A 26,651-nucleotide genomic window follows, 5' to 3' on the forward strand; every position below is an offset into this window, starting at 1 on the left:
GGGGAGAGTGGATTTTAGTAAAATAAGGCAGGATCTGGCCAAAGTAGATTGGGAACAGCTACTTGTGGGTAAATCGATAGAGGAGCAGTGGCGGGGGAGGGGGGGCGGTGTTCAAAAAGGAAATGGGGAGGGTACAGACTCAATATGTTCCTCCAGGGTGATAGGAAGGAGTAACAAGCCCAGAGAACCATGGATGACCGGAGGTATTCAGGTTACGATGAGAAGGAAAAGAAAGGCTTTTAGCAGGTACAAGGGAAATCAGCAGAGGAATTAGTGGAGTACAGAAAGTGCAGGGTGCAGCTTAAGAAAGCAATTAGGAGAGCAGAAAGGGGATATGAGAAAGCTCTGGCTGGTAGAAGTAGGGAAAATCCCAAGATATTCTATAAGTATATCAGTGGGAAGAGGATAACCAGGGAAAGAGTAGGGCCCATAAGGAACCAAGAGGCAATCTGTGGGTGGAGCAGATGACATCGCTAGAGTGTTGAATGAATACTTCACATCTGTCTTCACCCAAGAGAATGAGGATGAAGGTATCGAACTCTGAGAGAGACTGCGAGGTTCTTGAGCAAATTGATATAGGGAGTGGCAAGGTATTGGAGGTGTTAAAAACAAAAAAACTGCGGATGCTGGAAATCCAAAACAAAATCAGAATTACCTGGAAAAACTCAGCAGGTCTGGCAGCATCGGCGGAGAAGAAAAGAGTTGACGTTTCGAGTCCTCATGACCCTTCGACAGAACTTGCGTTCGAGTCCAAGAAAGAGTTGAAATATAAGCTGGTTTAAGGTGTGTGTGTGGGGGGCGGAGAGATAGAGAGACAAAGAGGTGGAGGGGGGGGGGGTGTGGTTGTAGGGACAAACAAGCAGTGATAGAAGCAGATCATCAAAAGATGTCAACGACAATAGTACAATAGAACACATAGGTGTTAAAATTAAAGTTGGTGATATTATCTAAACGAATGTGCTAATTAAGAATGGATGGTAGGGCACTCAAGGTATAGCTCTAGTGGGTTTTTTTTTTATATAATGGAAATAGGTGGGAAAAGGAAAATCTTTATAACTTATTGGAAAAAAAAGGGAAGGGGGAAACAAAGGGGGTGGGGATGGGGGAGGGAGCTTACGACCTAAAGTTGTTGAATTCAATATTCAGTCCGGAAGGCTGTAAAGTCCCTAGTCGGAAGATGAGGTGTTGTTCCTCCAGTTTGCGTTGGGCTTCACTGGAGCAATGCAGCAAGCCAAGGACAGACATGTGGGCAAGAGAGCAGGGTGGAGTGTTGAAATGGCAAGCGACAGGGAGGTTTGGGTCATTCTTGCGGACAGACCGCAGGTGTTCTGCAAAGCGGTCGCCCAGTTTACGTTTGGTCTCTCCAATGTAGAGGAGACCACATTGGGAGCAACGAATGCAGTAGACTAAGTTGGGGGAAATGCAAGTGAAATGCTGCTTCACTTGAAAGGAGTGTTTGGGTCCTTGGACGGTGAGGAGAGAGGAAGTGAAGGGGCAGGTGTTGCATCTTTTGCGTGGGCATGGGGTGGTGCCATAGGAGGGGGTTGAGGAGTAGGGGGTGATGGAGGAGTGGACCAGGGTGTCCCGGAGGGAGCGATCCCTACGGAATGCCGATAAGGGGGGTGAAGGGAAGATGTGTTTGGTGGCGGCATCATGCTGGAATTGGCGGAAATGGCGGAGGATGATCCTTTGAATGCGGAGGCTGGTGGGGTGATAAGTGAGGACAAGGGGGACCCTATCATGTTTCTGGGAGGGAGGAGAAGGCATGAGGGCGGATGCGCGGGAGATGGGCTGGACACGGTTGAGGGCCCTGTCAACGACCGTGGGTGGAAAACCTCGGTTAAGGAAGAAGGAGGACATGTCAGAGGAACTGTTTTTGAATGTAGCATCATCGGAACAGATGCGACGGAGGCGAAGGAACTGAGAAGATGGGATGGAGTCCTTACAGGAAGCGGGGTGTGAGGAGCTGTAGTCGAGATAGCTGTGGGAGTCGGTGGGTTTGTAATGGATATTGGTGGACAGTCTATCACCAGAGATTGAGACAGAGAGGTCAAGGAAGGGAAGGGAAGTGTCAGAGATGGACCACGTGAAAATGATGGAGGGGTGGAGATTGGAAGCAAAATTAATAAATTTTTCCAAGTCCTGACGAGAGCATGAAGCGGCACCGAAGTAATCATCGATGTACCGGAGAAAGAGTTGTGGAAGGGGGCCGGAGTAGGACTGCAACAAGGAATGTTCCACATACCCCATAAAGAGACAGGCATAGCTGGGGCCCATGCGGGTACCCATAGCCACACCTTTTATTTGGAGGAAGTGAGAGGAGTTGAAGGAGAAATTGTTCAGTGTGAGAACAAGTTCAGCCAGACGGAGGAGAGTAGTGGTGGATGGGGATTGTTCGGGCCTCTGTTCGAGGAAGAAGCTAAGGGCCATCAGACCATCCTGGTGGGGGATGGAGGTGTAGAGGGATTGGACGTCCATGGTGAAGAGGAAGCGGTTGGGGCCAGGGAACTGGAAATTGTTGATGTGACGTAAGGTGTCAGAGGAATCACGGATGTAGGTGGGAAGGGACTGGACAAGGGGAGAGAGAAGGGAGTCAAGATAACGAGAAATGAGTTCTGTGGGGCAGGAACAAGCTGAGACGATCGGTCTACCGGGGCAGTTCTGTTTGTGGATTTTGGGTAGGAGATAGAAGCGGGCCGTCCGAGGTTGGGAGACTATCAGGTTGGAAGCTGTGGGAGGGAGATCCCCAGAGGAGATGAGGTCAGTGACAGTCCTGGAAACAATGGCTTGATGTTCAGTGGTGGGGTCATGGTCCAGGGAGAGGTAGGAGGAAGTGTCTGCGAGTTGACACTCAGCCTCCGCGAGGTAGAGGTCAGTGCGCCAGACAACAACAGCACCACCCTTGTCAGTGGGTTTGATGACAATGTCAGGGTTGGACCTGAGAGAATGGAGTGCAGTAAGTTCAGAGAGAGACAGGTTAGAATGGGTGAGAGGAGCAGAGAAATTGAGACGACTAATGTCGCGCCGACAGTTCTCAATGAAAAGATCAAGAGAAGGTAAGAATCCAGAGGGAGGGGTCCTTGTTGCAGTCCTACTCCGGCCCCCTTCCACAACTCTTTCTCCGGTACATCGATGATTACTTCGGTGCCGCTTCATGCTCTCGTCAGGACTTGGAAAAATTTATTAATTTTGCTTCCAATCTCCACCCCTCCATCATTTTCATGTGGTCCATCTCTGACACTTCCCTTCCCTTCCTTGACCTCTCTGTCTCAATCTCTGGTGATAGACTGTCCACCAATATCCATTACAAACCCACCGACTCCCACAGCTATCTCGACTACAGCTCCTCACACCCCGCTTCCTGTAAGGACTCCATCCCATTTTCTCAGTTCCTTCGCCTCCGTCGCATCTGTTCCGATGATGCTACATTCAAAAACAGTTCCTCTGACATGTCCTCCTTCTTCCTTAACCGAGGTTTTCCACCTACGGTCGTTGACAGGGCCCTCAACCGTGTCCAGCCCATCTCCCGCGCATCCGCCCTCATGCCTTCTCCTCCCTCCCAGAAACATGATAGGGTCCCCCTTGTCCTCACTTATCACCCCACCAGCCTCCGCATTCAAAGGATCATCCTCCGCCATTTCCGCCAATTCCAGCATGATGCCGCCACCAAACACATCTTCCCTTCACCCCCCTTATCGGCATTCCGTAGGGATCGCTCCCTCCGGGACACCCTGGTCCACTCCTCCATCACCCCCTACTCCTCAACCCCCTCCTATGGCACCACCCCATGCCCACGCAAAAGATGCAACACCTGCCCCTTCACTTCCTCTCTCCTCACCGTCCAAGGACCCAAACACTCCTTTCAAGTGAAGCAGCATTTCACTTGCATTTCCCCCAACTTAGTCTACTGCATTCGTTGCTCCCAATGTGGTCTCCTCTACATTGGAGAGACCAAACGTAAACTGGGCGACCGCTTTGCAGAACACCTGCGGTCTGTCCGCAAGAATGACCCAAACCTCCCTGTCGCTTGCCATTTCAACACTCCACCCTGCTCTCTTGCCCACATGTCTGTCCTTGGCTTGCTGCATTGCTCCAGTGAAGCCCAACGCAAACTGGAGGAACAACACCTCATCTTCCGACTAGGGACTTTACAGCCTTCCGGACTGAATATTGAATTCAACAACTTTAGGTCGTAAGCTCCCTCCCCCATCCCCACCCCCTTTCTGTTTCCCCCTTCCCTTTTTTTTCCAATAAGTTATAAAGATTTTCCTTTTCCCACCTATTTCCATTATATAAAAAAAAAACCCACTAGAGCTATACCTTGAGTGCCCTACCATCCATTCTTAATTAGCACATTCGTTTAGATAATATCACCAACTTTAATTTTAACACCTATGTGTTCTATTGTACTATTGTCGTTGACATCTTTTGATGATCTGCTTCTATCACTGCTTGTTTGTCCCTACAACCACACCCCCCCCCCCTCCACCTCTTTGTCTCTCTATCTCTCCGCCCCCCACACACACACCTTAAACCAGCTTATATTTCAACTCTTTCTTGGACTCGAACGCAAGTTCTGTCGAAGGGTCATGAGGACTCGAAACGTCAACTCTTTTCTTCTCCGCCGATGCTGCCAGACCTGCTGAGTTTTTCCAGGTAATTCTGATTTTGTTTTGGATTTCCAGCATCCGCAGTTTTTTTGTTTTTATCTCTGTGTTTAATTGACTGCCACTGCTCTTCAAGAAATGCCTACCTCCTTGAAGAAGTTCTGTTCCTCTCTGCGACAAGATTTCCGTATCTCTCTGTTGTCTTGCTCACCTTCCTTGCTTTCCATTTCCCTCCTAGTGTTTGACAAGGTGTTTACTAAAACCCGCTTTCACAGCCATATCTCCTTTCTCAGTGACTGTCTCCGTCTCCGACTTACCCCACGTGGATTTCAACTGAAATTCCACTCCTCATGTTTCGAACCCACCCAGGATTACAGGTATCTCCGGGACATAAAACGTTTCTCGGACTGCTGTTCCCGTCACATTCTGAAATCCACACTCAGTGCCATGCGCCGCCATATGAACACACTCGACCTCACCCTCCAGCAGCACCGCCGTACCCTTTTTCAAAGCTGCGCGTGCCCCCAGTTTCATTTTATCCTTCGGCTCATCCGACGCCTCAACAAGAAACTTTTTCTCTTTCTCTCAAGTGCTAAGGAACGCAAGCTGCAACAACTCATTGACACCAACACCCATCTAGGACCCTCCACCCCTGCCTGTTCCTCCGTCCCCACCCTTTCTTCCAATCCCAACCCCAGCCGTGTATTCACTATACCCCCTGACCTTCCCCTCTCCGATGCTGAACGTTCAGTGCTCAGCAAAGGACTTAGTTTCATACCCTTACGCCCTCACCTCAATGAATTTCGGGCTCGGCATGATGCTGAACTCTTCTTCCGCCGTCTTCGTCTCCGGGCTCACTTCTTTGGGCAGGAGTCCTCTCCCAGTTCAACGGATCCTTTTACCCATCTCCAATATTCTCCCTCCACCTGGACCCCTCCCTCTGGATTCTTACCTTCTCTTGATCTTTTCATTGAGAACTGTCGGCGCGACATTAGTCGTCTCAATTTCTCTGCTCCTCTCACCCATTCTAACCTGTCTCTCTCTGAACTTACTGCACTCCATTCTCTCAGGTCCAACCCTGACATTGTCATCAAACCCACTGACAAGGGTGGTGCTGTTGTTGTCTGGCGCACTGACCTCTACCTCGCGGAGGCTGAGTGTCAACTCGCAGACACTTCCTCCTACCTCTCCCTGGACCATGACCCCACCACTGAACATCAAGCCATTGTTTCCAGGACTGTCACTGACCTCATCTCCTCTGGGGATCTCCCTCCCACAGCTTCCAACCTGATAGTCTCCCAACCTCGGACGGCCTGCTTCTATCTCCTACCCAAAATCCACAAACAGAACTGCCCCGGTAGACCGATCGTCTCAGCTTGTTCCTGCCCCACAGAACTCATTTCTCGTTATCTTGACTCCCTTCTCTCTCCCCTTGTCCAGTCCCTTCCCACCTACATCCGTGATTCCTCTGACACCTTACGTCACATCAACAATTTCCAGTTCCCTGGCCCCAACCGCTTCCTCTTCACCATGGACGTCCAATCCCTCTACACCTCCATCCCCCACCAGGATGGTCTGATGGCCCTTAGCTTCTTCCTCGAACAGAGGCCCGAACAATCCCCATCCACCACTACTCTCCTCCGTCTGGCTGAACTTGTTCTCACACTGAACAATTTCTCCTTCAACTCCTCTCACTTCCTCCAAATAAAAGGTGTGGCTATGGGTACCCGCATGGGCCCCAGCTATGCCTGTCTCTTTATGGGGTATGTGGAACATTCCTTGTTGCAGTCCTACTCCGGCCCCCTTCCACAACTCTTTCTCCGGTACATCGATGATTACTTCGGTGCCGCTTCATGCTCTCGTCAGGACTTGGAAAAATTTATTAATTTTGCTTCCAATCTCCACCCCTCCATCATTTTCACGTGGTCCATCTCTGACACTTCCCTTCCCTTCCTTGACCTCTCTGTCTCAATCTCTGGTGATAGACTGTCCACCAATATCCATTACAAACCCACCGACTCCCACAGCTATCTCGACTACAGCTCCTCACACCCCGCTTCCTGTAAGGACTCCATCCCATTTTCTCAGTTCCTTCGCCTCCGTCGCATCTGTTCCGATGATGCTACATTCAAAAACAGTTCCTCTGACATGTCCTCCTTCTTCCTTAACCGAGGTTTTCCACCCACGGTCGTTGACAGGGCCCTCAACCGTGTCCAGCCCATCTCCCGCGCATCCGCCCTCATGCCTTCTCCTCCCTCCCAGAAACATGATAGGGTCCCCCTTGTCCTCACTTATCACCCCACCAGCCTCCGCATTCAAAGGATCATCCTCCGCCATTTCCGCCAACTCCAGCATGATGCCGCCACCAAACACATCTTCCCTTCACCCCCCTTATCGGCATTCCGTAGGGATCGCTCCCTCCGGGACACCCTGGTCCACTCCTCCATCACCCCCTACTCCTCAACCCCCTCCTATGGCACCACCCCATGCCCACGCAAAAGATGCAACACCTGCCCCTTCACTTCCTCTCTCCTCACCGTCCAAGGACCCAAACACTCCTTTCAAGTGAAGCAGCATTTCACTTGCATTTCCCCCAACTTAGTCTACTGCATTCGTTGCTCCCAATGTGGTCTCCTCTACATTGGAGAGACCAAACGTAAACTGGGCGACCGCTTTGCAGAACACCTGCGGTCTGTCCGCAAGAATGACCCAAACCTCCCTGTCGCTTGCCATTTCAACACTCCACCCTGCTCTCTTGCCCACATATCTGTCCTTGGCTTGCTGCATTGTTCCAGTGAAGCCCAACGCAAACTGGAGGAACAACACCTCATCTTCCGACTAGGGACTTTACAGCCTTCCGGACTGAATATTGAATTCAACAACTTTAGGTCGTAAGCTCCCTCCCCCATCCCCACCCCCTTTCTGTTTCCCCCTTCCCTTTTTTTTCCAATAAATTATAAAGATTTTCCTTTTCCCACCTATTTCCATTATATAAAAAAAACCCACTAGAGCTATACCTTGAGTGCCCTACCATCCATTCTTAATTAGCACATTCGTTTAGATAATATCACCAACTTTAATTTTAACACCTATGTGTTCTATTGTACTATTGTCGTTGACATCTTTTGATGATCTGCTTCTATCACTGCTTGTTTGTCCCTACAACCACACCCCCCCCCCCTCCACCTCTTTGTCTCTCTATCTCTCCGCCCCCCACACACACACCTTAAACCAGCTTATATTTCAACTATTTCTTGGACTCGAACGCAAGTTCTGTCGAAGGGTCATGAGGACTCGAAACGTCAACTCTTCTTTTATTGGAGGTGTTGGCAGGCTTAAAAGTGGACAAATCTCCAGGTCCAGATGATTTGTGTCCCAGATTGCTGAGGGAGGCAAGGGAGAAGATCGCAGGGGCTCTGGCCCAAATTTTTAATTCCTCTGGCCACGGGGGAGGTGCTAGAGGACTGGAGAACAGCTAATGCGGTTCTGATATTTAAGAAGGGTTGTAGAGATAAGCCAGGAAACTACAGGCCAGTGAGTCTCTTGTCATTGGCAGGGAAACTATTGGAGAAACTTCTGAAGGAGAGAATCTATCTCCACTTGGAGAGGCAAGGTTTGATCAGGGATAGTCAGCATGTCTTTGTCAGAGGGATGTGATGCCTAACAAATTTGATTGAATTTTTTGAGGTAACCAGGTGTGTAGATGAGGGTAGTGCAGTTGACGTAGTTTATATGGATTTCAGCAAAATCTTTTGACAAGGTCCCACATGGGAGACTTATAAAGCAGGCAAATGCACATGGGATACAGGGTAATTTGATAAGGTGGATTCAAAATTGGCTTAATTGTAGGAGACAAAGGGTGATGACAGAAGGATGCTTTAGTGACTGGAAGCCAGTGTCCAGTTGTGTACCACAAGGATCTATTATTTATCATTTTATATAAACGACATAGATGACTATGTTGGGGGGTAGGATTAGTAAGTTTGCGGATGACACAAAGATTGGCTGGGTGGTTAACAGTGAGGATGAGTGCCTTGGGCTACAGGAAGGTATAGACGGGATGGTCAAATGGGCAGATAAGTGACAGATGGAATTTAACCCTGAAATGTGTGAGGTGATACACTTTGGAAGGAGTAATTTGTCAAGGAAGTATTAAATGAATGGCATGGCACTAGGAGGTTCTGAGGAACAATGGGACCTTGGCATGTGTGTCCATAGATCTCTGAAGGCAGAGGGGCATGTTACTGCCGGGGTGAAAAAGGCATATGGGGCACTTGCCTTTATCAATCGAGGCAAAGATTACAAAAGTAGGGAGGTCATGTTGGAGTTGTATTGAACCTTGGTGAGGCCACAGCTGGAGTACTGTGTGCAGATCCGGTCGCCACATTATAGGAAGGATGTGATTGCACTGGATGGGGTGCAGAGGAGATACACCAGGATGTTGCCTGGGATGAAACATTTAAGTTGTGAAGAGAATTTGGATAGACTTGGATTGTTTTCGTTGGAGCAGAGAAGACTGAGGGGTGACCCAATTGAGGTGTACAAGATTGAGGGGCATGGACAGGATGGATAGGGAGAAGCTTAGTTGAAGGGTCAGTCACGAGGGGACATAAGTTCAAGGTGAGGAGCATGAGGTATAGGGGGGATGTGAGGAGAAACCTTTTTACCCAGATGGTGGAATGCGCTGCCTGGGAGGGTGGTGGAGGCGGGTTGCCCCACATCCTTTTAAAAAGTACCTGGATGAGCACTTGGCATGTCATAACATTCAAGGCTATAGGCCAAGTGCTGGTAAATGTGTCAGGTGTTTCTCATGTGTCGGTGCAGCCTCGATGTGCCGAAGGGCCTCTTCTGCACTGTGATTCTGTGATAATGAATCAGACTGTACCTTCATAAGAAAGCCTAGAAATTCCCATTTAGTAGTCTTGAATGTTGATCTGAATGTATCTAAGGTGGTAAAAGTGAGTGATAAAGTGAGGTGGTAAAATTGGCTGAGTGCATAGACTTTTCCTGATTGGGTTTCACTAAACTAATTTGAACCTTTATGCATTTCAATACCTTCATAAATAATGTACATACTTGAGCACTTCTGTCATGTGAAGAGTGTAATTCTTTTGGGGAGGTTGTGAAAATTTATGGATTGTTGAGAAGGTGTTCTGTTTTCTTTGAGCGGGCAGGAAGAAATACCACCTAAGTATTTCTCCATCATTCCTTTCCAGTTTACAATCTTATAACTTCAGTCACTGTCACTAATTCCCTTTCCTAAACCAACTATCCTTATGCCTTTTCACAGCAAAACCATTAATTTTGTGCCAATTAGTGTTGAATTAATGCAGTTTTGCATTGTGGACAAATTCTTACTAAGTAACTAAGACTACTAAACTTGTTTGCCAGTGGAACATTTGTAACCAAAAAGTTTTTCTTTACTTCCTTAAATCAGGCCATTGTTCAAGGTGAAGTTACTTCCTTTGGTACTACCCAGTCTCTTGGATTCCAAAAAGTTACCAGGATGAAAACTAAACCTGAATTTCTCAACATTTTCCCTATTTGCAGTCCGGGAGAATCATTGAAGCACAAGATAGTGACGTCAGCCAGGAACTGGAGAGTCAGTCTTCTGCAGCACCCACAGTGAACCGAAGATATGTCTTGCCAAGTGGAAGAATCATGCCGAATACAATTTTTGTTGGTGGAATTGACTTTGAGGTATGCTGTGATAAAGTTTTTGTTAAATTGTTTGGTATTTTAATTTGTGAAAATTGTAAACACGTTTGCGTTGTTCTATAGAAAGCCTGCAGTTCTTTTATCCACGGTGTAGCACCATGTATCGTGTACACTAGATTAGAAAGGTTTGTGTCTGCTCAATCCATCCATGACTTAAATGTTAGGGTAGCAGAAGTGCACCCTCAATAGTGATTGGGAAATAATAGAATACTGAAAAATATTAGTATCTTAAAATGTGTCATGTAAATTTGTTACATAAAACCTAGAGATGTAAAAATTTACAGTATTCTGACATAAAATAGAATACACAAAATGCTGGAAGTAACGAATTCATCTCTCCTCATGAATGTTATGAAGCAAGAAGACAGGGGTTTGGACTTTGTAAGAATTGTAGCCTTGCCCAGGTACAGGGCATCAGCAACCACGTGCACAGTTCAGCCTTTTGTGCTCCAATCCAAGAACTTGGAACATGTATAGGATGGGATTCCAGTTACTGAATTTGTAGTTGACACGTGACACATGCAGTACATGATCCAGGTCTGTGCTAAATTTTCTAATGGTTGCCATGGTACTTTGTCCTGGGTCAGACCTCAATCCCCCCTCTTTTCAGCCACTCCATTTGGATCAGAGGCTGGCTGCTTAAGGACAAAGGCCATCACTTGCAGACCTTGTGCATGATGTCTCTTGGGAGTTTGAATACGGACCATGGCCATGAGATGTAATCAATGCCATGCCTACACCTGAGCCCTGGGAGTAGATCATGGGTCACCTTAAACTAAGCTTTTGTTTTCAGGATAGATCTGGAGGTGTGCTGTAATACAACCTCTACTTTCACATCATTGTAAGTCCATAAGATGCAGAAGTAGGCCATTTGGCCCATCGAGCCTGCTCCACCGTTCAGTGAGATCATGGCTGACCTGATGATCCTCAACTCCACATTCCTGCTTTTTTCCCTATAACCCTTGATTTCCTTACTGATTAAAAATCTGTATCTCAGCCTTGATATACTTAATGACCCAGCTTCTGCAGCCATCTGCAGTAAAGAATTCCACAGATTGACTACCCTCTGAGAGAAGAAATTCTTCCTCATCTGTTTTAAATGGGTGCTCCCTTACTCTGAGATTATGCCCTCTGGTCCTAGACTCTCCCACAAGGGAAACAACCTCTCAGCATCTGTCATGTCAAGCCCCTTAAGAATCTTATATGTTTCAATAAGGTCGCCTTTCATTCTTCTAAACTTCAATGAGTACAGGCCCAATGTCCTCGACCTCTCCTCATAAGAAAATCCCTCCAAACCCGGGATCAACCTAGTGAACCTTCTCTAGGCTGCCTCCAATGCCAATATATCTTTCCTTAGATGAGGGGACCAAAATTGTTCACAGTATTATAGGTGTGGTCTAATTAGTACCATATATAGCTTTAGCAAGAATTCCCTATTTTTTATACTCCATTCCCTTTGAAATATAGGCCAACATTCCATTTGCCTTCCATATTATCTGTTGAACTTGTATGCTAGATTTTTTGGGATTCATGGACAAGGACCCCCAAATCTCCCTGAGCTGCAACTTTCTGCAATCCTCCTCCATTTAAATGATATTCAGCTCCTCTATTCTTCCTGCCAAAGTGCATAACCTCACACTTTCCCACATTATATTCCATCTGCCACATTTTTGCCTATTCACTTAACCTGTCTCTATCCTTCTGTGGACTGTCATCCTCACCACTTGCCTTCCCACCTATTTTTGTCATCTGCAAACTTGATAGTACATTCATTTCCTTCATCCAAGTAATTAATATATATATGGTAAATAATTGTGACCTCAGCACTGATCTCTGTGGCACTCCACTAGTTGCAAATTGCCATCCTGAAAATGCCCCACATATCCCAACTCCATTAGTTAGCCAACCCTCTATCCATGCTAATACATTACTCCCAATACCATGGGCTCTTATCTTAAGTAGCCTTACGTGTGGTACCTTATCGAACGCTTGGTCCCCCTTTATCTATCCTGCTTGTTACCTCCTCAAAGAATTCTAATAAATTTGTCAGGCATGATTTCCCCTTCATGAAGCCATGCTGACTCTGCTTGATTCTATTATGTATTTCTAAATGCTCTGCTATTACATCCTTTATAATAAACTCTCAACATTTTCCTAATGACAGATGTTAAGCTAAGTGGCTTATAGTTACTTGTTTTTGTCTCCCTCCCTTTTTGAATGAGGGTGTTACATTGGCAGTTTTCCAATCCTCTGGGACTTTTCCAGAACCTATGCATTCTTGGAAGATTACTGTCAGTGCACCCACTATCACTGCAACTATTTCCTTTAATACCCTAGAATGCAACCCATCAGGTCCAGGTGACTTATTGGTCTTTAGCCCCATTTATTTCCCTAGTACTTTTCTCTAGTGTTGTAGTTCTTGTATTTATTTTCTCCCCCACTTTTGCCCCATGATTGTTTTGTATTTTTTGGCATGTTATTAGTATCTTTTACACTGAAGACTGAAGCAAAGTACTTATTGAACTCCTCTGCCATTTCCTGGTTTCCTATAATTATTTCCCCAGCCTCATTCTCTAAGGGGCCTATATTGACTGTGGCCCCTCTCCCTTTTTATGTTTAAAGAAGCTCTTACTATCTGTTTTTATATTTACTTGCTAGTTCACCCTTAAAGTTTATTTCCTCCCTCTTTATTTTTTTTTGGGTCATCTTCTGTTGCTTTTTAACTTCCTTAATCCTCTGCCTTATCACTAACCTTTGCCACATTGTATGTTTTTTCTTTCACTTTGATACTGTCCTTAACTTCCTTGGTTAACCATGATTAGTTTATCGCCTTCCTACAACCCTCCTTTCTCATCTTTGTTGTGAGTCAAAACTATTTTCTTAAACATCTGCCATTGTTCATCAACTGTCTTTTCTGCTAAACTTCTTTCCCAGCCAACTCTGCCCTCATTCCTTTGTAATTACCCTTATTTAAGTTTAGTACAGTTGTTTCTGATCTACGTTTCTCACTCTCAAACTGCCAAATTCCACAATGTTATGGTCATTGTTACCTAGGGGATCTTTTACTCTGAGATAATTTATTAAACCTGCCTCATTACACATTACCAGATCAAAAATAGCCTGATCCCTGGTTGGATCCACAACATATTGTTCTAGGAAATTCTCCTGAATATACTCTGAATTCTTGCTCATGGCTACCTCTGCCAATTTGATTTTCCCAATCTACATGGAGATTAAAGTCACCCATGATTAATATACTGCCTTTTTTACATGTCCTCATTATTTCCTGATTTATTCAGCCTGACAGCGTTGCTACTATTAGGGGGCTGTAGACTACTCCCACCAGTGTCGCCTTCCCCTTGCTTCTTACCTCCCCCCATATGGATTCCACATCATCTGATCCAAGCTCATTTCTTGTTATCGTACTTATTCTATCTCGTACTCACAAAGCTACCCCACCACCCTTTCCTTCTTGCCTCTCCTTTCGAAAAATCATATACCCCTGAATATTTAGTGGAGAGACAAACAAAGTTAACATTTCGAGTCTGTTTGACCCTTCTTCAGAGCATAGAGGCCATATGGACTCGAAACATTAACTTTGTTTCTCTGTCTACAGATACTGTCAGACCTGCTGAGTTTTTTCGGCATTTTTTGCTTTGTTTCCAATTTCCAGCATCCACAGTATTTTGCTTTTATCTGAATATTTAGTTCCTAGCTTTGATCTCCTTGTAACCATGTCCGTGTAATGGCTATAAGATCATACCAATTAACCTCTCTTTGTGCCGTTAATTGATTTAATTTGTTTCGAATACTACGAGCATTTAAGTAAAAGGCCATTAATTTTGCCTTTTACCCATTTTTTTCCCCCTTTTGACCCTATTTGCTACTGTTTTTTTTATGTTTGTGCACTGACCCTGTCACACCCTGGGTATCACTAGCTAAGTAGGTGCCCTGCAAAGCTGCCATATCCTTTTAGCTTTGTAAGCCTACTTACCCTTCTCCAGAATCCTCCCCCTGCTGTCTGCTATATTTGCTAGCATTCTTGCTATTTAGAGGGGCCAACCCACTAGGTCACTTGAAAGGGAAGATATGGAAACAGAGGAGCATGAATGATAGGAAGAGACAAGATAACATGGAAGGGTAAGACCTAGCTGTCCTACCATCTGCAAGCATTCTGTAATACTAATTCATCAAAAAGCATGTTTGGCAGACATGGCCCTACTTGACTATGCTAGCAGGCCCTCCCAACATCAGTTCCAACCCTGCCACCACCCTGAAGACTGCACTTAAACTGTAGCATGGGTTTTACCTAGGCAACATATACTTGCCAGATAAACTCAGTAGCATGATATAGCATGGAAGGAGGTCATTGTGCTGTTGTCAGCTGTTTGATAAAGCTATCCATTTTATCCCCTGCTTTTCCCCCATAACCCTGTATCCTTTTTCCTTTCAAGTATTTGTTCAACTCTCTTTTACATATTACTATTGAACTTGCTTCCACTCCACTTTTCTGGCTGTACATTGCAGACCCCATGTTGTTTATATATAAAATAAAACCTTCACCTCTTTCTTTTACCAATTGCCTTAAATCTGTGCCTCTGGCTACTGACCCTTCTATTGCTGGAAACGCTGATGTAACTGAAGTCTCTCATCCTTGGTAACATTCAAGTAAATCTCTTATGGACACTAAGGAATTGATGTCTTTCCTAAAGAGCACATTAAACTCAAAGGATGGAACACATTGTGATCTTTGAGTTCCATAAATTGCTGATCACCTTGGTGTAGACCCTAGTGGCCTGCCTTGTGCTCTTCTACAAACTGTATCACTGTGCAATTCGCAGTGGCTTCAGTTTGGGAGGTAGAATACTGCTATGTTTTTGATTTGGAAACTTGATTTAATGTGAAAGTAAGGAAAACCGAGCCAATCTCTGTTACTCTGCAGCTCAGTGGAAAACCTTTGATTATGGAAGTGGATTCTGGTGCATCAGCCACTAGTGGGGGAGCACACATTCAAATATTTAAACAAGGGTACTTGACAATTCAATATGGAGCAGACTTCAGACAAATTGAAAACATATACTGATGAAGTCATACAAGTGAGAGGTATTACTACTGTACTTATTACAAGAAAGACAGCACAGCTTCCTGTAATTGTAGTGGAATGAGAAGGTCCAAGCCTTCTAGGTCATGATTGGTTAAAAGAAATTAAACTAAATTGGTCTGAAATTTTCCAGCTGAGAGCTGGAAGATTGCCAGAGTTGCTGTAGAAATATGACACGGTCTTTTGAGAGGTACTGGGGAAAATCAAGGGCCTGCAGGCCAAGATCTATGTTGACTCTGAAGCACCACCTCGTTTTTTTTTTAAAGCCAGGCCTGTGCCTTGTGCCCTGAGAAGGTTGACACTGAATTAAACCGTTTAGAGAAGCTGGGTATTAGTCAGCCTGTTCAATTTTCGGAATGGTCAGCATCATAGTCCCTGTCGTGGATCAGACCATCGGATCTGTGGGTTTATGAGTTAATAGTAAACAAGGCTGCCAAGTTGGACAAATACCCTATCCCCAGGATTGAGGATCTGTATACTAAAATAGCAGGACAGAACTTGGACTAAATTAGCTATGAGTCATTCATAGCAGCAGCTGGAACTGGATGATACATCCAGAGCATTTGTAACTATAAACACACACACAGGGTTGTATCAATACAAACACCTGCCCTTCAGTGTTTCTTTGGCCTGTGCAATTTTCCAGAGGATGATGGGAGAGCTTGCTGCAAGGTCTACCTCAAGTTGTGGCTACCTGGATGACACCCTAACAATTGGGTTAGCAGAAGCAGAACACTTGGCTAACTTGGAAGAAGTCTTAAAACAATTCTTGGAAGCAGGGGTGCGCTTGAAAAAGGAAAAGTGTACCTTTCAATTTAGTGAAGTTGTTTAATTGGGCCATCGGGTGGATGCCCAAGGGTTACACCTGGTAGATGAAAATGTTAAAGGAGGTACCCTCACCTACAAATGTCTGAGCTCAGGTCATTCTTGGGTATGGTAAATTATTATGGTTGATTCCTACCCAACTTATCACTGGTCCTAGCCCCTTAAACCAACATTGGTCTTGGATGTCACTTCAAGAAGTTAAACAGCTCTTGCACTCCTTTGAGCTTGTCAGTACACTATGATCCAACAAAAGAATTGGTGCTAGCTTGCGATGCCTCCCTCATGACATGTGAGTGGTACTGTCTCACAAGATGGACCCCCTCTTTGGCTGATAAGGGTCATTCACAAATTGAGAAAGAAAGATTATTGATTATTTTTGGAATTAAAAAAATTCCATCAGTATGTCCATAGCTGACACTTTGGTTTGTGATCAGATAATATAACACTCTTGGGTCTGTTCTGCAGAAAAAAAAAGCTATCCCTCCCATAACTTCAAGAATTCAAAGATGGGTTTGATTTTATTACCATATGAATATACTATTATGCACAGACCAGGGATACATATAGCCAACGCAGATGCCCCCAGACACCTTCCTTTGCAAGAGAGCATTGAACATGCTCCAACTCCTAAGAGATCGTATTAGTGTTGAATTTCCTGGATTCTTCGCCAGTCTGTACAAGACAAATAAACCGAATGAACTGTGATCCAGTCATGTCTAGAGTACAAGACCAAGTATTGAAAGGATGGTCCCAGGAACCAGTTCCAGAAAAATTGAAGCCATTCTTCACTCGAAGGAATGAATTGAGTACTCAGGATGGTATCCTGTTATGGGGTGCACGAGTCGTTGTTCCTCCAAGAATGGGAACCGCATTCTGGAATTTCCGAAATGAAAATGCTAGCAAGGAGCTATATCTGGTGGCCAGTTATAGACAGTAATATAGAAAAAATGGTTAAACATTGTCTCCAGTGCCAGCAGCTACAGAAGTTGCCTGTTGCAGCCCCACTGCACCTGTGGTGAGATTGCATGTATATTATGTAGGTCCATTTCCAGGCATCATGCTTCTCCTAATAATTGCACATTCCAAATGGTTGGATGCGTACGAAGTTAGATCGTCAACATCAGGTGTGACTATGGAAAGGTTACGCCAAAGTTTTTCTATACATGGATTGCCAGAAGCCATTGTCTCAGATAATGGTACTGTATTTACTAGTGTTGAATTTCAAAAATATGCAAGCTTAAATGGTGTCAAACACTTAAAGACAGCATCATACTATCCGTCCTCTAAAGGATTGGCCGAAAGCAGTACAAACTTTTAGGATGAAAAAGGAGCATCATTGAAGACTAAACTTGCACATTTTTGTGTTAAGCTATAGAACGGCCCCCACACTGCCACAGGTGTTAAACACCTTCAGAATTACTTACAAAGCACCATCTGTATATGAGATTAAGCCTGGTACTTCCCAATTTGGAGGGGAAGGTAGAGAACAGTCAAGGGAATCAATGACTCATGATTTGCATTGCTGAGAGAGAATTTGCTGTTGGGTGAAACAGTATTTGTATGAACCTTCAGTGGTGGATTGAATTGGTTACCTTGTAAAGTAGTTGGTGACTGGACTGCTGTTGTACCACATAGAAGTGGAGGGCCGGATCACCTGAAAACATGATCATTTGAGAAGAAGGGAGATACCCCAACAAAACCAATGTCCTACCTGTAACCATTGTAGAATCTGTGCTCCCTGTTGTGATTTGATCAGCCAAGGATAGACATACCAGGTGTCACTTCTGGAACTGCATGTGCCTAAGGAGGTACCTGATGTTGCTGTGGTTCCAGAAAATGAAGATTCAGTAAGAGATTCTAAAGGCATGGAGTTACGATGTTCTACCCAGATTAGGAAACCGCCTGAGACTGAATGTATATATACACGGGTTTTGAAATTATTTGTAATCTCATGAATGTAGTTCTTGTAAATACAAATTCTAAAAAAAACTTGAAGTGGAAAGAATGTAGAGACTGTAGCTGTAAGGAATGTAGTGTGTAAAGAATATATCTTTTTATTTCCGGCTGCAGTTTGAAAGACGTCTACTGGAACAGTGTGGGGGATGTATACAATGTTACTGTCCTGCTCTCTCTCTCTGAAAACCCCTGTCAAGAGACAAAAGGGAAAATCACTGTTAGAGACATTGAAAGACAAGTGCTCAACCAGTGAACTAAAGACTGAAAGTACAGGAGGACCACCTCGTGTTGTCATGACTCATTGGGGATAGTGCGCTGTAATATCAAGCCCCACTGTTCCCTGAGCCGTGATAATTGTGAAAAGTTTGATCAAACCACTAGAATGCCCCAATTCTATCTAACTTTAATTTAGGTTAACAGAATACCAGGTTTGTAAACTTAATAAGTAAATAACTTCTTATTGAACAATTTGTCTTTAACCAGTGGCAAAAAGAAATATGAACTGATAATTTTTAACTCTATTTCTTAAACTCTACCCTTTCTTAAATCCCTATACACATATATAAGATACACAAAAACATGGATTTTAAGGGTGGGATAAACCAGTTCAATAGCACCAATTCCAGAATACAGGATTCGCTAGGTTGATCTTGATCGATGTCTTCCAAATTCCTTTCAGTTTTTGTTGATGACACAAGGTGGTCTTCCAGCACTTTCAGTATTTAGTTCACTGGTTGAGCACTTGCCTTTCAATGTCTCTAACAGTGATTTTCCCCTTTGCCTCTTGACAGGGGTTTTCAGAGAAAGCAGGTTATGGAGATGTGAGAAAAAAACAGCTAGATATTGTGGAATTATTTGAATCTCACACATAGGAAAGAGGTTTTAGGTCTTGTTCATTTCAGGCTGGGAGCTATTCTGCTGCACTACTACTCTCAAAACCTGGTCAGGAGCCAATTAAAATGTTGCCAGGCAGCTCCCTTGATCCAGGACTCCTTTCTGGCACCATCCTATCTTTCATGGCACACTGTGTTCCAGGACTGCAACACTGTATATTCCTCCTCCTGTTCCAGTGTTCATGGGTCTCAAACTGCAGACATTGTAACTCTAATCCGCAGTCCAACAGAAATAAAAAGATATGTTCCTTATTGTGTCATCAACAAAGAACTGAAAGGAATTTGGAAGACATTGATCAAAATCAACCCCTCGAATCCTGTACTCTGGAATTGGTGCCATTGAACTGTTTTATCCCACCCTTAATATCCATGTTTTTGTGTGTCTTATGTGTCTTGTATGTGTGTATAGGGATTTAAGGGGTAGAATTTAGGTTATAGTTAAAATTAGTTCATATTTCTTTCTTTTGCCACTAGTTAAAGACAGTTTGTTCAATAAACAGTTATTTACTTAAGTTTGCAAACCTGGTGCTTGTATTCTGTTAACCTAAATTAAACAATTAGGTGGGTTGATCAAACTTTTTTCACATTTGGCGCGGCTCGGGGAGCAGTGGGGCTTGGCTTGATATTGCAGCACACTATCCCCAGTGTGTCGTGACAAGTGACTGTAACTGTAAGGAATGTAGTGACTGTAGCTGCAAGGAATGTAGTGACATTGTGAATGAATCAGCCGAAAGTGTGGGGAACCTTAGGGGAGCTTGTCTAGTTGTTCTTGATGGAAGCATGTAACTGTTGCTGGAGCCCTGTAAATAAAGTTCACTTTCTTCAGAGAAACCTGTCTGGAAAATTAAGTTCATAACACATAGCAGCCCTTACGAACACACCAGTGCACTGAATAGTTCCTCGTGTACAGCAACAATTTATTTTGTGTTGTCTGCACCCTAGATGACATCTGTGACATGTACAGCACGTCTAAAATGTTAGCTTGCACTACAGTGAACAGTGAGTGTCCTGTGTCGTCATCCTCTTTGCTCTTGAGGGACTCCACCTGATCACTACCTAAAAGCTGAGTAACTGTTTTTGAACTAGTGCTTTTAAGAGTGAGTGAGTGCATCATCTTCCCATCCTCTTGCCTTTACACCCAGGGTGAACATCCACAAGACCTGGAAAGAGGACATTGAGCAAGTGGTTAGTATACAGACGAGCACTTGGTCCTTGCAGCACCAGGATGTAATGCAGACTAAGGTGGGGGGGGAAGAGGTGGAATGACGGGGGTGAGTTGGTTAGGATATCATTGGATGTGAGGACTTTAAAAGATGGTGCTTCTTCTAAGGTGTTTGTATTCTCCTTCACATTGTGTGCAAGTGTCCTGCAAGAGAAGGGTACTTATGTTAATGGCTTGCTTAAAAAAAGTGAATATCTGGTCGACAGAGTCAAATAGTTTGGCTAGTGTGAGCGAGAAGCATTAAGGGTGCACGAAAGTAATACAGGACAGCGTGATAATAGAAACTGTGAATGATGGTCCTGCTGGTCATTGAACTTTTTTCTGCACTGATACTATGTTCAAGAATCTAACCTTCTGACATTGATGCTCCGTAACAGGCAAGGATGGTTTGATATCGTATTAATATGGCAGGGAAGCTTTTTTCCATCTGATGGGAAGAAAGTGTTGTTCTTCCTGCACTGAAGATTTCAGGGCACTATCGAACTATCAGTGCGTTCTCAGTGGACATTGTTGCTGTATGATGGAATCTGCAGTTTGTAGGACCAGTCAGGTAGCATGTGTGAGCTGTTGTTTGAACAGGAAACTTGTTGAATGTTCTGTTTGGTGCACTGACTCTGAATGCAAAGTTATTGATTCAGGAAATTGATTGAACTTATTTACCCGTTCCCATCTGTAGGGTTGATTTTAAAATGTGACTTAATTACTGATCCTGTTACCATTGGTGCATTTCTTAGTTTGCCTTTTGAAGGTGTGGGGTTTTTTTGCTAGAAAATGACTTGGTCGGGAATAAGGTGATGGTATAACCAGTGATTTTTGGGAGAGCCAGTTAAGGCTGCTGAAACTGAGGTTTTGCAAGAAGAGTTTCCTGGACTATTTGCATATTGTGTTGTGACGAGGCCCCAGGCTCACAGCTGAACAAGATGAGCTGGATTTAGTTGTTGCAGAGGACAGTTGGGTGTTTGATTGGCTGAGACTTTTTTCAGAGATTTGGGTAAGAATGTCACTGTTAAAAGCTCCAAGGCTAACAATGATGAATTGTTTAGCAGATCTTCCTTAGTTGAGGCACAACAGGCAGACCCTTATCTGAAGAGCTTGTCTCAGACATAATTCTTAATGTTAATTAATCAATGTTATGTCAAGAATGATATTATGATGAGGAAGTGTAGCCCAGAGGCCAGCTGATGAGGTTTGAGCTGGAATCCATCAAATTGTTGTCTGAAGAGGCATATTGGACTTGACATTAACTCTGTTTTTCTCTCTCCACAGATGCTGCTAGACCTGAGTTTTTCCAGCACTGTTTTTATTTCAGATTTCCAGCATCCATGGTACTTTGCTTTTGTCAAATTGTTGCCCCTCTTTACCTCAGTGGGATTTTAAGAATTGCCCATTGGATTCTGGATTCCAGTTGCAGGTCGTTTGAATATTTGGAAGACTCAGGTTAGGATAATGGAACACTTTTTTATTGGTCATAGAAAATAGTAGCAGGAGTGGGTCATTTGGCCGTTTGAGCCTGCTCTGCCATTCAGTAGGATCATGGCTGATCCTCTATCTCAACACCATACTCCTGTTCTCTCCCCATACCACTTGATGCTTTTATAATCTAGAAATCTATTTGTTTCCTCCTTAAATATATTCAGTGACTTGGCCTCCACAGCCCTCTGTGGTAGAGAATTCTATAGGTTCACCACCTTGAGGGAAGAAGTTTTTTCCTCATGTCATAAATGGCTTACCCCGTATCCTGAGACCATGACCCCTTGTCCTAGGCCCCTTCCTCCCATCCATCAACTCTGCATCCAGTCTGTCTAGCCTTGTTTGAATTTTTCAATGAGATCCCCCTTCATTTTTCTAAACTCCAGTGAATACAGGCCTAGTCAACTCAATCTCTTCTTGTATGACAATCCTGCCAATCCAGGAATTGGTCTGGTGAAGCTTCTATGGCAGGTATATCCTTTCTTAAGTAAGGAGACCAAAACTGCACACAATACTCCAGGTGTGGTCTCACTAAGGCCCTGTACAGCTGCAGCGAGACATCCTTACTCCTGTACTCAGCCCTCTTGCAGTGAAGGCCATCATACCATTTGCCTTCCTAACTGCTTGCTGCAACTGCATGCTTGCTTTCAGTGACTGTACAAGGACACCAAGGTCCCTTTGTAGATCAACATTTCCCAATCTATCACCATTTAATGAATACTCTGCCATTCTGTTTTTTCTACCAAAGTGGATAACTTCACACTTATCCACGTTAAATGCACCTGTGTATTTGCCGACTCAACTTGTCTAAATTGCGTTGAAGCCTCTTAACATTCTCACCCTCACATTCCCACCTAGTTTTGTGTTGTTAGCAAATTTGGAAATATTACATTTGGTTCCCTCACCCAAATCATTGATATTTGAATAACTGGGGCCCAATCACTGATCGCTGCGGCACCCCACCTGCCACTCTGAAAAAGACCCATTTATTCCCACTCTCTGTTTCCTGTCTGTTAATCAATTTTCAATCCATGCTGATATATTACTCCCAATCCCATGTGCTTTAATTTTACGCACTAATCTGTTATGTGGGACTTTATCAAAAGCTTTCTGAAAATCCAAATACTGTTATGACACAGCAGTTGGTAAAGGCTGTTATTTTAAAATCTCGGAGGGACACTTTAAACAACTGTCATAACCTATATTTTCAATGTTTTGAATTGCAGCTCTAAATTCAGGAATAAGACCCAGTTCTTGAGAGATTTTTATATCAAACTATATGAGACATTCATTCATTTACAAGTTAAACATATGCACATGGCTACAAATTACTACTATCATTTTAACAAATTCTGTGACATCTTTTGATGATCTGCTTCTATCACTGCTTGCTTGTCCCTACAACCACACCCCGCATCCACTTCTCTCTCCCCCCCCCCCCCCACCCAACCCCACCTCCCTCCACTTCTCTCCCCCCACCCAACCGCCGCCGCGCCCCCCCCCCCCCCTTCCACACACACATACCTTAAACCAGCTTATATTTCACCCCTTCCTTGGATTCACCTAGTTCTGTTGAAGGGTCATGAGGACTCGAAACGTCAACTCTTTTCTTCTCCGCCGATGCTGCCAGACCTGCTGAGTTTTTCCAGGTAATTTTGTTTTTAATATATATTCATAGCTTCATGACAATACACCACATCCACTGGTCTCCCTTATCTTGCTAGTTACATCCTCAAAAACTCCAGTAGTTTTGTCACATACGATTTCCTTTTCATAATCCCATGATGACTTCGCCTAATCCTGTTGCTGTTTTCTAGATGTCCTGTTATCGCACCCTTTATAGTAGACGCTAGCGTTTTCCTACTACTGATGTTAAGCCAACCGGTCTGTAATTCCGTTTCTCCTTTTTTAAATAGTGGGGTTAAATTTGCTACCCTCCAATTTTCTGGGACTGTTCCAGAATCTACAGAATTTTCAAAGGTGACACCAATGCATCCGCTGTTTCTATGGCCTCCTCCTTCAGTATCCTGGGATGTAGATTATCGGGCCCTGGGGATTTTTCAGCCTTTAGTCCCATTAATTTCTCCAGCACTATTGTTTCAGTAATACTAATTCCCTTCAATTCCTCCTTTACCCTTGGTTCCTTAGCATTTCTGGGAAGTTATTTGTGTCTTCCTCTGTGAAGACAGAACTAAAGTAGATGTTTAATTGCTCTGCATTTCCTTGTTCTATATTATAAATTCTCCTGTTTTGGACTGTAAGGGACCTACATTTGTCTTCACTAATCTTTATCTTTTTACATATTCACAGAAGGTTTTACAGTCCACTTTGTGTTCCTTGCAAGTTACTCTCATACTTTTCTCCTCTTAATTAATCTCTTGATCCTCTTTTGCTGAATTCTAAACTGCTCCCATTCCTCAAGCTTGCTACTTTTTCTAGCAACTTTATATGATTCCTCTTTGGATCAAATACTACCCTTAATTTCTCTTGTTAGCCATGGTTGGGCCACCTTTTCCTGTTGTGATTTTGTGCCAGAAAGAAATGTAATGCTGTTGCAATGCATACATTTGTTCCTTTTTAAATATTCGCCATTGCCTATCCACCGTCATGCCTTTTATTGAAGCTCCCCAATCTATCTTAGCCAACTGACACCTCATACCTTCATAGTTTCCTTTGTTTAGATTTAGGACCCTAGTTTCAGATCTGACTACTTCACTTTCCATCTTAATGATGAATTCTCTCATGTTATGGTCACTGTTCTCTAAAGGATCCCATGCAACAAGATTATTAATTAACCCCTTCTCATTGCACAATACCAAATCTAGAATAGCCTGTTCCCTAGTCAGTTCCTCAACATACTGGTGCAAAAAACCACCTCATACACACTCCAGGAATTCACCTGTCAGTGTTATTGCTAATTAGGCTTGCCCAGTCAAGTCACCCATGATTACTTTAGCACCCTTGTTACATGCGTTTCTAATTTCCTGTTTAATGCCATTCCCTACCTTATCACTACTTTTTGGAGGCCTATGCATTCAGATACAGTGTCTTTAAACTTTTAATGTTTTACACATTTTTTGTACTATGGCCCTATTTGCTGCTAGCCCTTGTTTCCTCTACCTTCCACTTTTGCTTTGTACTTGTGTCTTTCTTTCCTAACTTTGTTTCCCTCTGTGTCTCCCAACTCAGGTTTCCATCCCCTGCCAGTCTAGTTTGATCCTACATTGTGATTTAGACTTTTTTAAGATGTCATATAAGGCTATGACTTCCTAACCGTATGACTTCGATCAGGCCAGCCTCATTAATATCGATACCTGCATTTGATGAAACATTTAATAGGTTCTCATTATTAATTTGTGTTGAACTCTTGCCTAAGACTAAACAGGGGAATAGATATCTTCTGACCATCATGGATTTCTTTAGACTTGATTTCCCAAGGCAGGACTATTGGAAAAAGATAAAGTTGTGGTTGAGAAGTTGGTCCAGTTTTTTGGTATGTATGCAGTCTTGCCAAAGGTCAATTTCCATGTCAGGTGTTTTTCAGGTGGTCATCTGTAGTTTGAGTGAAAAGCTCAAGTTAGAAACATAGAAACTAGGAGCAGGAGTAGGCGATTTGGCCCTTCAAGCCTGCTCCGCCATTCATTATGATCATGGCTGATCATCCAACTCAATAGCCTGCTCCCACTTTCGCCCCATCCCTTTGATCCCTTTGGCCCCAAGAGCTATATCTAACTCCTCCTTGAAAACATACAATGTTTTGGTCTCAACTACTTTTTGTGGTAATGAATTCCACAGACTCACCACTCTCTGGATGAGGAAATTTCTCCTCATCTCAGTCCTAAATGGTCTACCCCATATCCTCAGACTGTGACCCCTGGTTCTGGACTCCCCCACCATCAGGAACATCCTTCCTGCATCTACTCTGTCCAGTCCTGTTAGAATTTTATAGCTTTAGCTTTCTATGAAATCCCCCTCATTCTTCTGAACTCCAGCAAATATAATCCTGATCGACTCAATCTCTCCTCCTATGTCAGTCCCACCATCCCAGGAAGCAGTCGGATAAACCTTCGCTGCACTTCCTTTATAGCAAGTACATCCTTCCTCAGATAAGGAGACCAAAACTGCACACAATATTCCAGGTATGGTCTCACCAAGGCCCTGTACAATTGCAGCAAGACATTCCTGCTCCTGTACTTAAATCCTCTGGCTATGAAGGCCAACATACCATTTGCCTTCTTTACTGCCTGCTGCACCTGCATGTTTACCTTCAGTGACTGGTGTACAAGGACACCCAGGTCTCGTTGCACGTTCCCCTCTCTCAATTTAAAGCCATTCAGATAATCTGCCTTCCTGTTTTTGCTACCAAGATGGATAACCTCACATTTGTCCACATTATACTGCATTTGCCCACTCACTCAACTTGTCCAAATCACACCTGAAGCATCTTTGCATCCTCCTCATAGCTCATCCTCCCACCCAGCTTTGTGTCTTCTGCAAATTTGGTGATATTACATTTAATTCCCTCATCTAAATCATTAATATATAGTGAATAACTGGGGTCCCAGCACCGATCCCTGCAGTACCCCACTAGTCACTGCCATTCAGAAAAAGATCCGTTTATTCCTACTTTTTGTTTCCTGTCTGCCAACCAGTTTTCTATCCATCTCAATACACTACCCCCAATCCCACGCACTTTAATTTTACACACCAATCTCTTATGTGGGACTTTGTCGAAAGCCTTCTGAAAGTCCAAATAAACCACATCCACTGGCTCTCCCTCATCAACTCTACTAGTTACACCCTCGCAAAATTCCAGTAGATATGTGAGGCATGATTTCCCTTTCATAAATCCATGCTGA

General features: G+C 43.9%; 1 protein-coding gene across 1 annotated transcript in view; it reads left to right on the forward strand.

Annotated features, from left to right (window-relative positions):
• The window catches only part of dazl (deleted in azoospermia-like), a 198,076-nt gene that overhangs the window by 29,486 nt on the left and 141,939 nt on the right, over nucleotides 1-26,651 (forward strand). The window contains exon 3 of the mRNA XM_041183964.1: nucleotides 10,158-10,307. Within this exon, the coding sequence (XP_041039898.1) occupies nucleotides 10,158-10,307 (150 nt within the window). The remainder of the gene's footprint in view (nucleotides 1-10,157; nucleotides 10,308-26,651) is intronic.

The sequence above is a fragment of the Carcharodon carcharias genome, chromosome 3 (assembly GCF_017639515.1).
Source record: "Carcharodon carcharias isolate sCarCar2 chromosome 3, sCarCar2.pri, whole genome shotgun sequence".
In the NCBI taxonomy this organism is placed as follows: domain Eukaryota; kingdom Metazoa; phylum Chordata; class Chondrichthyes; order Lamniformes; family Lamnidae; genus Carcharodon; species Carcharodon carcharias.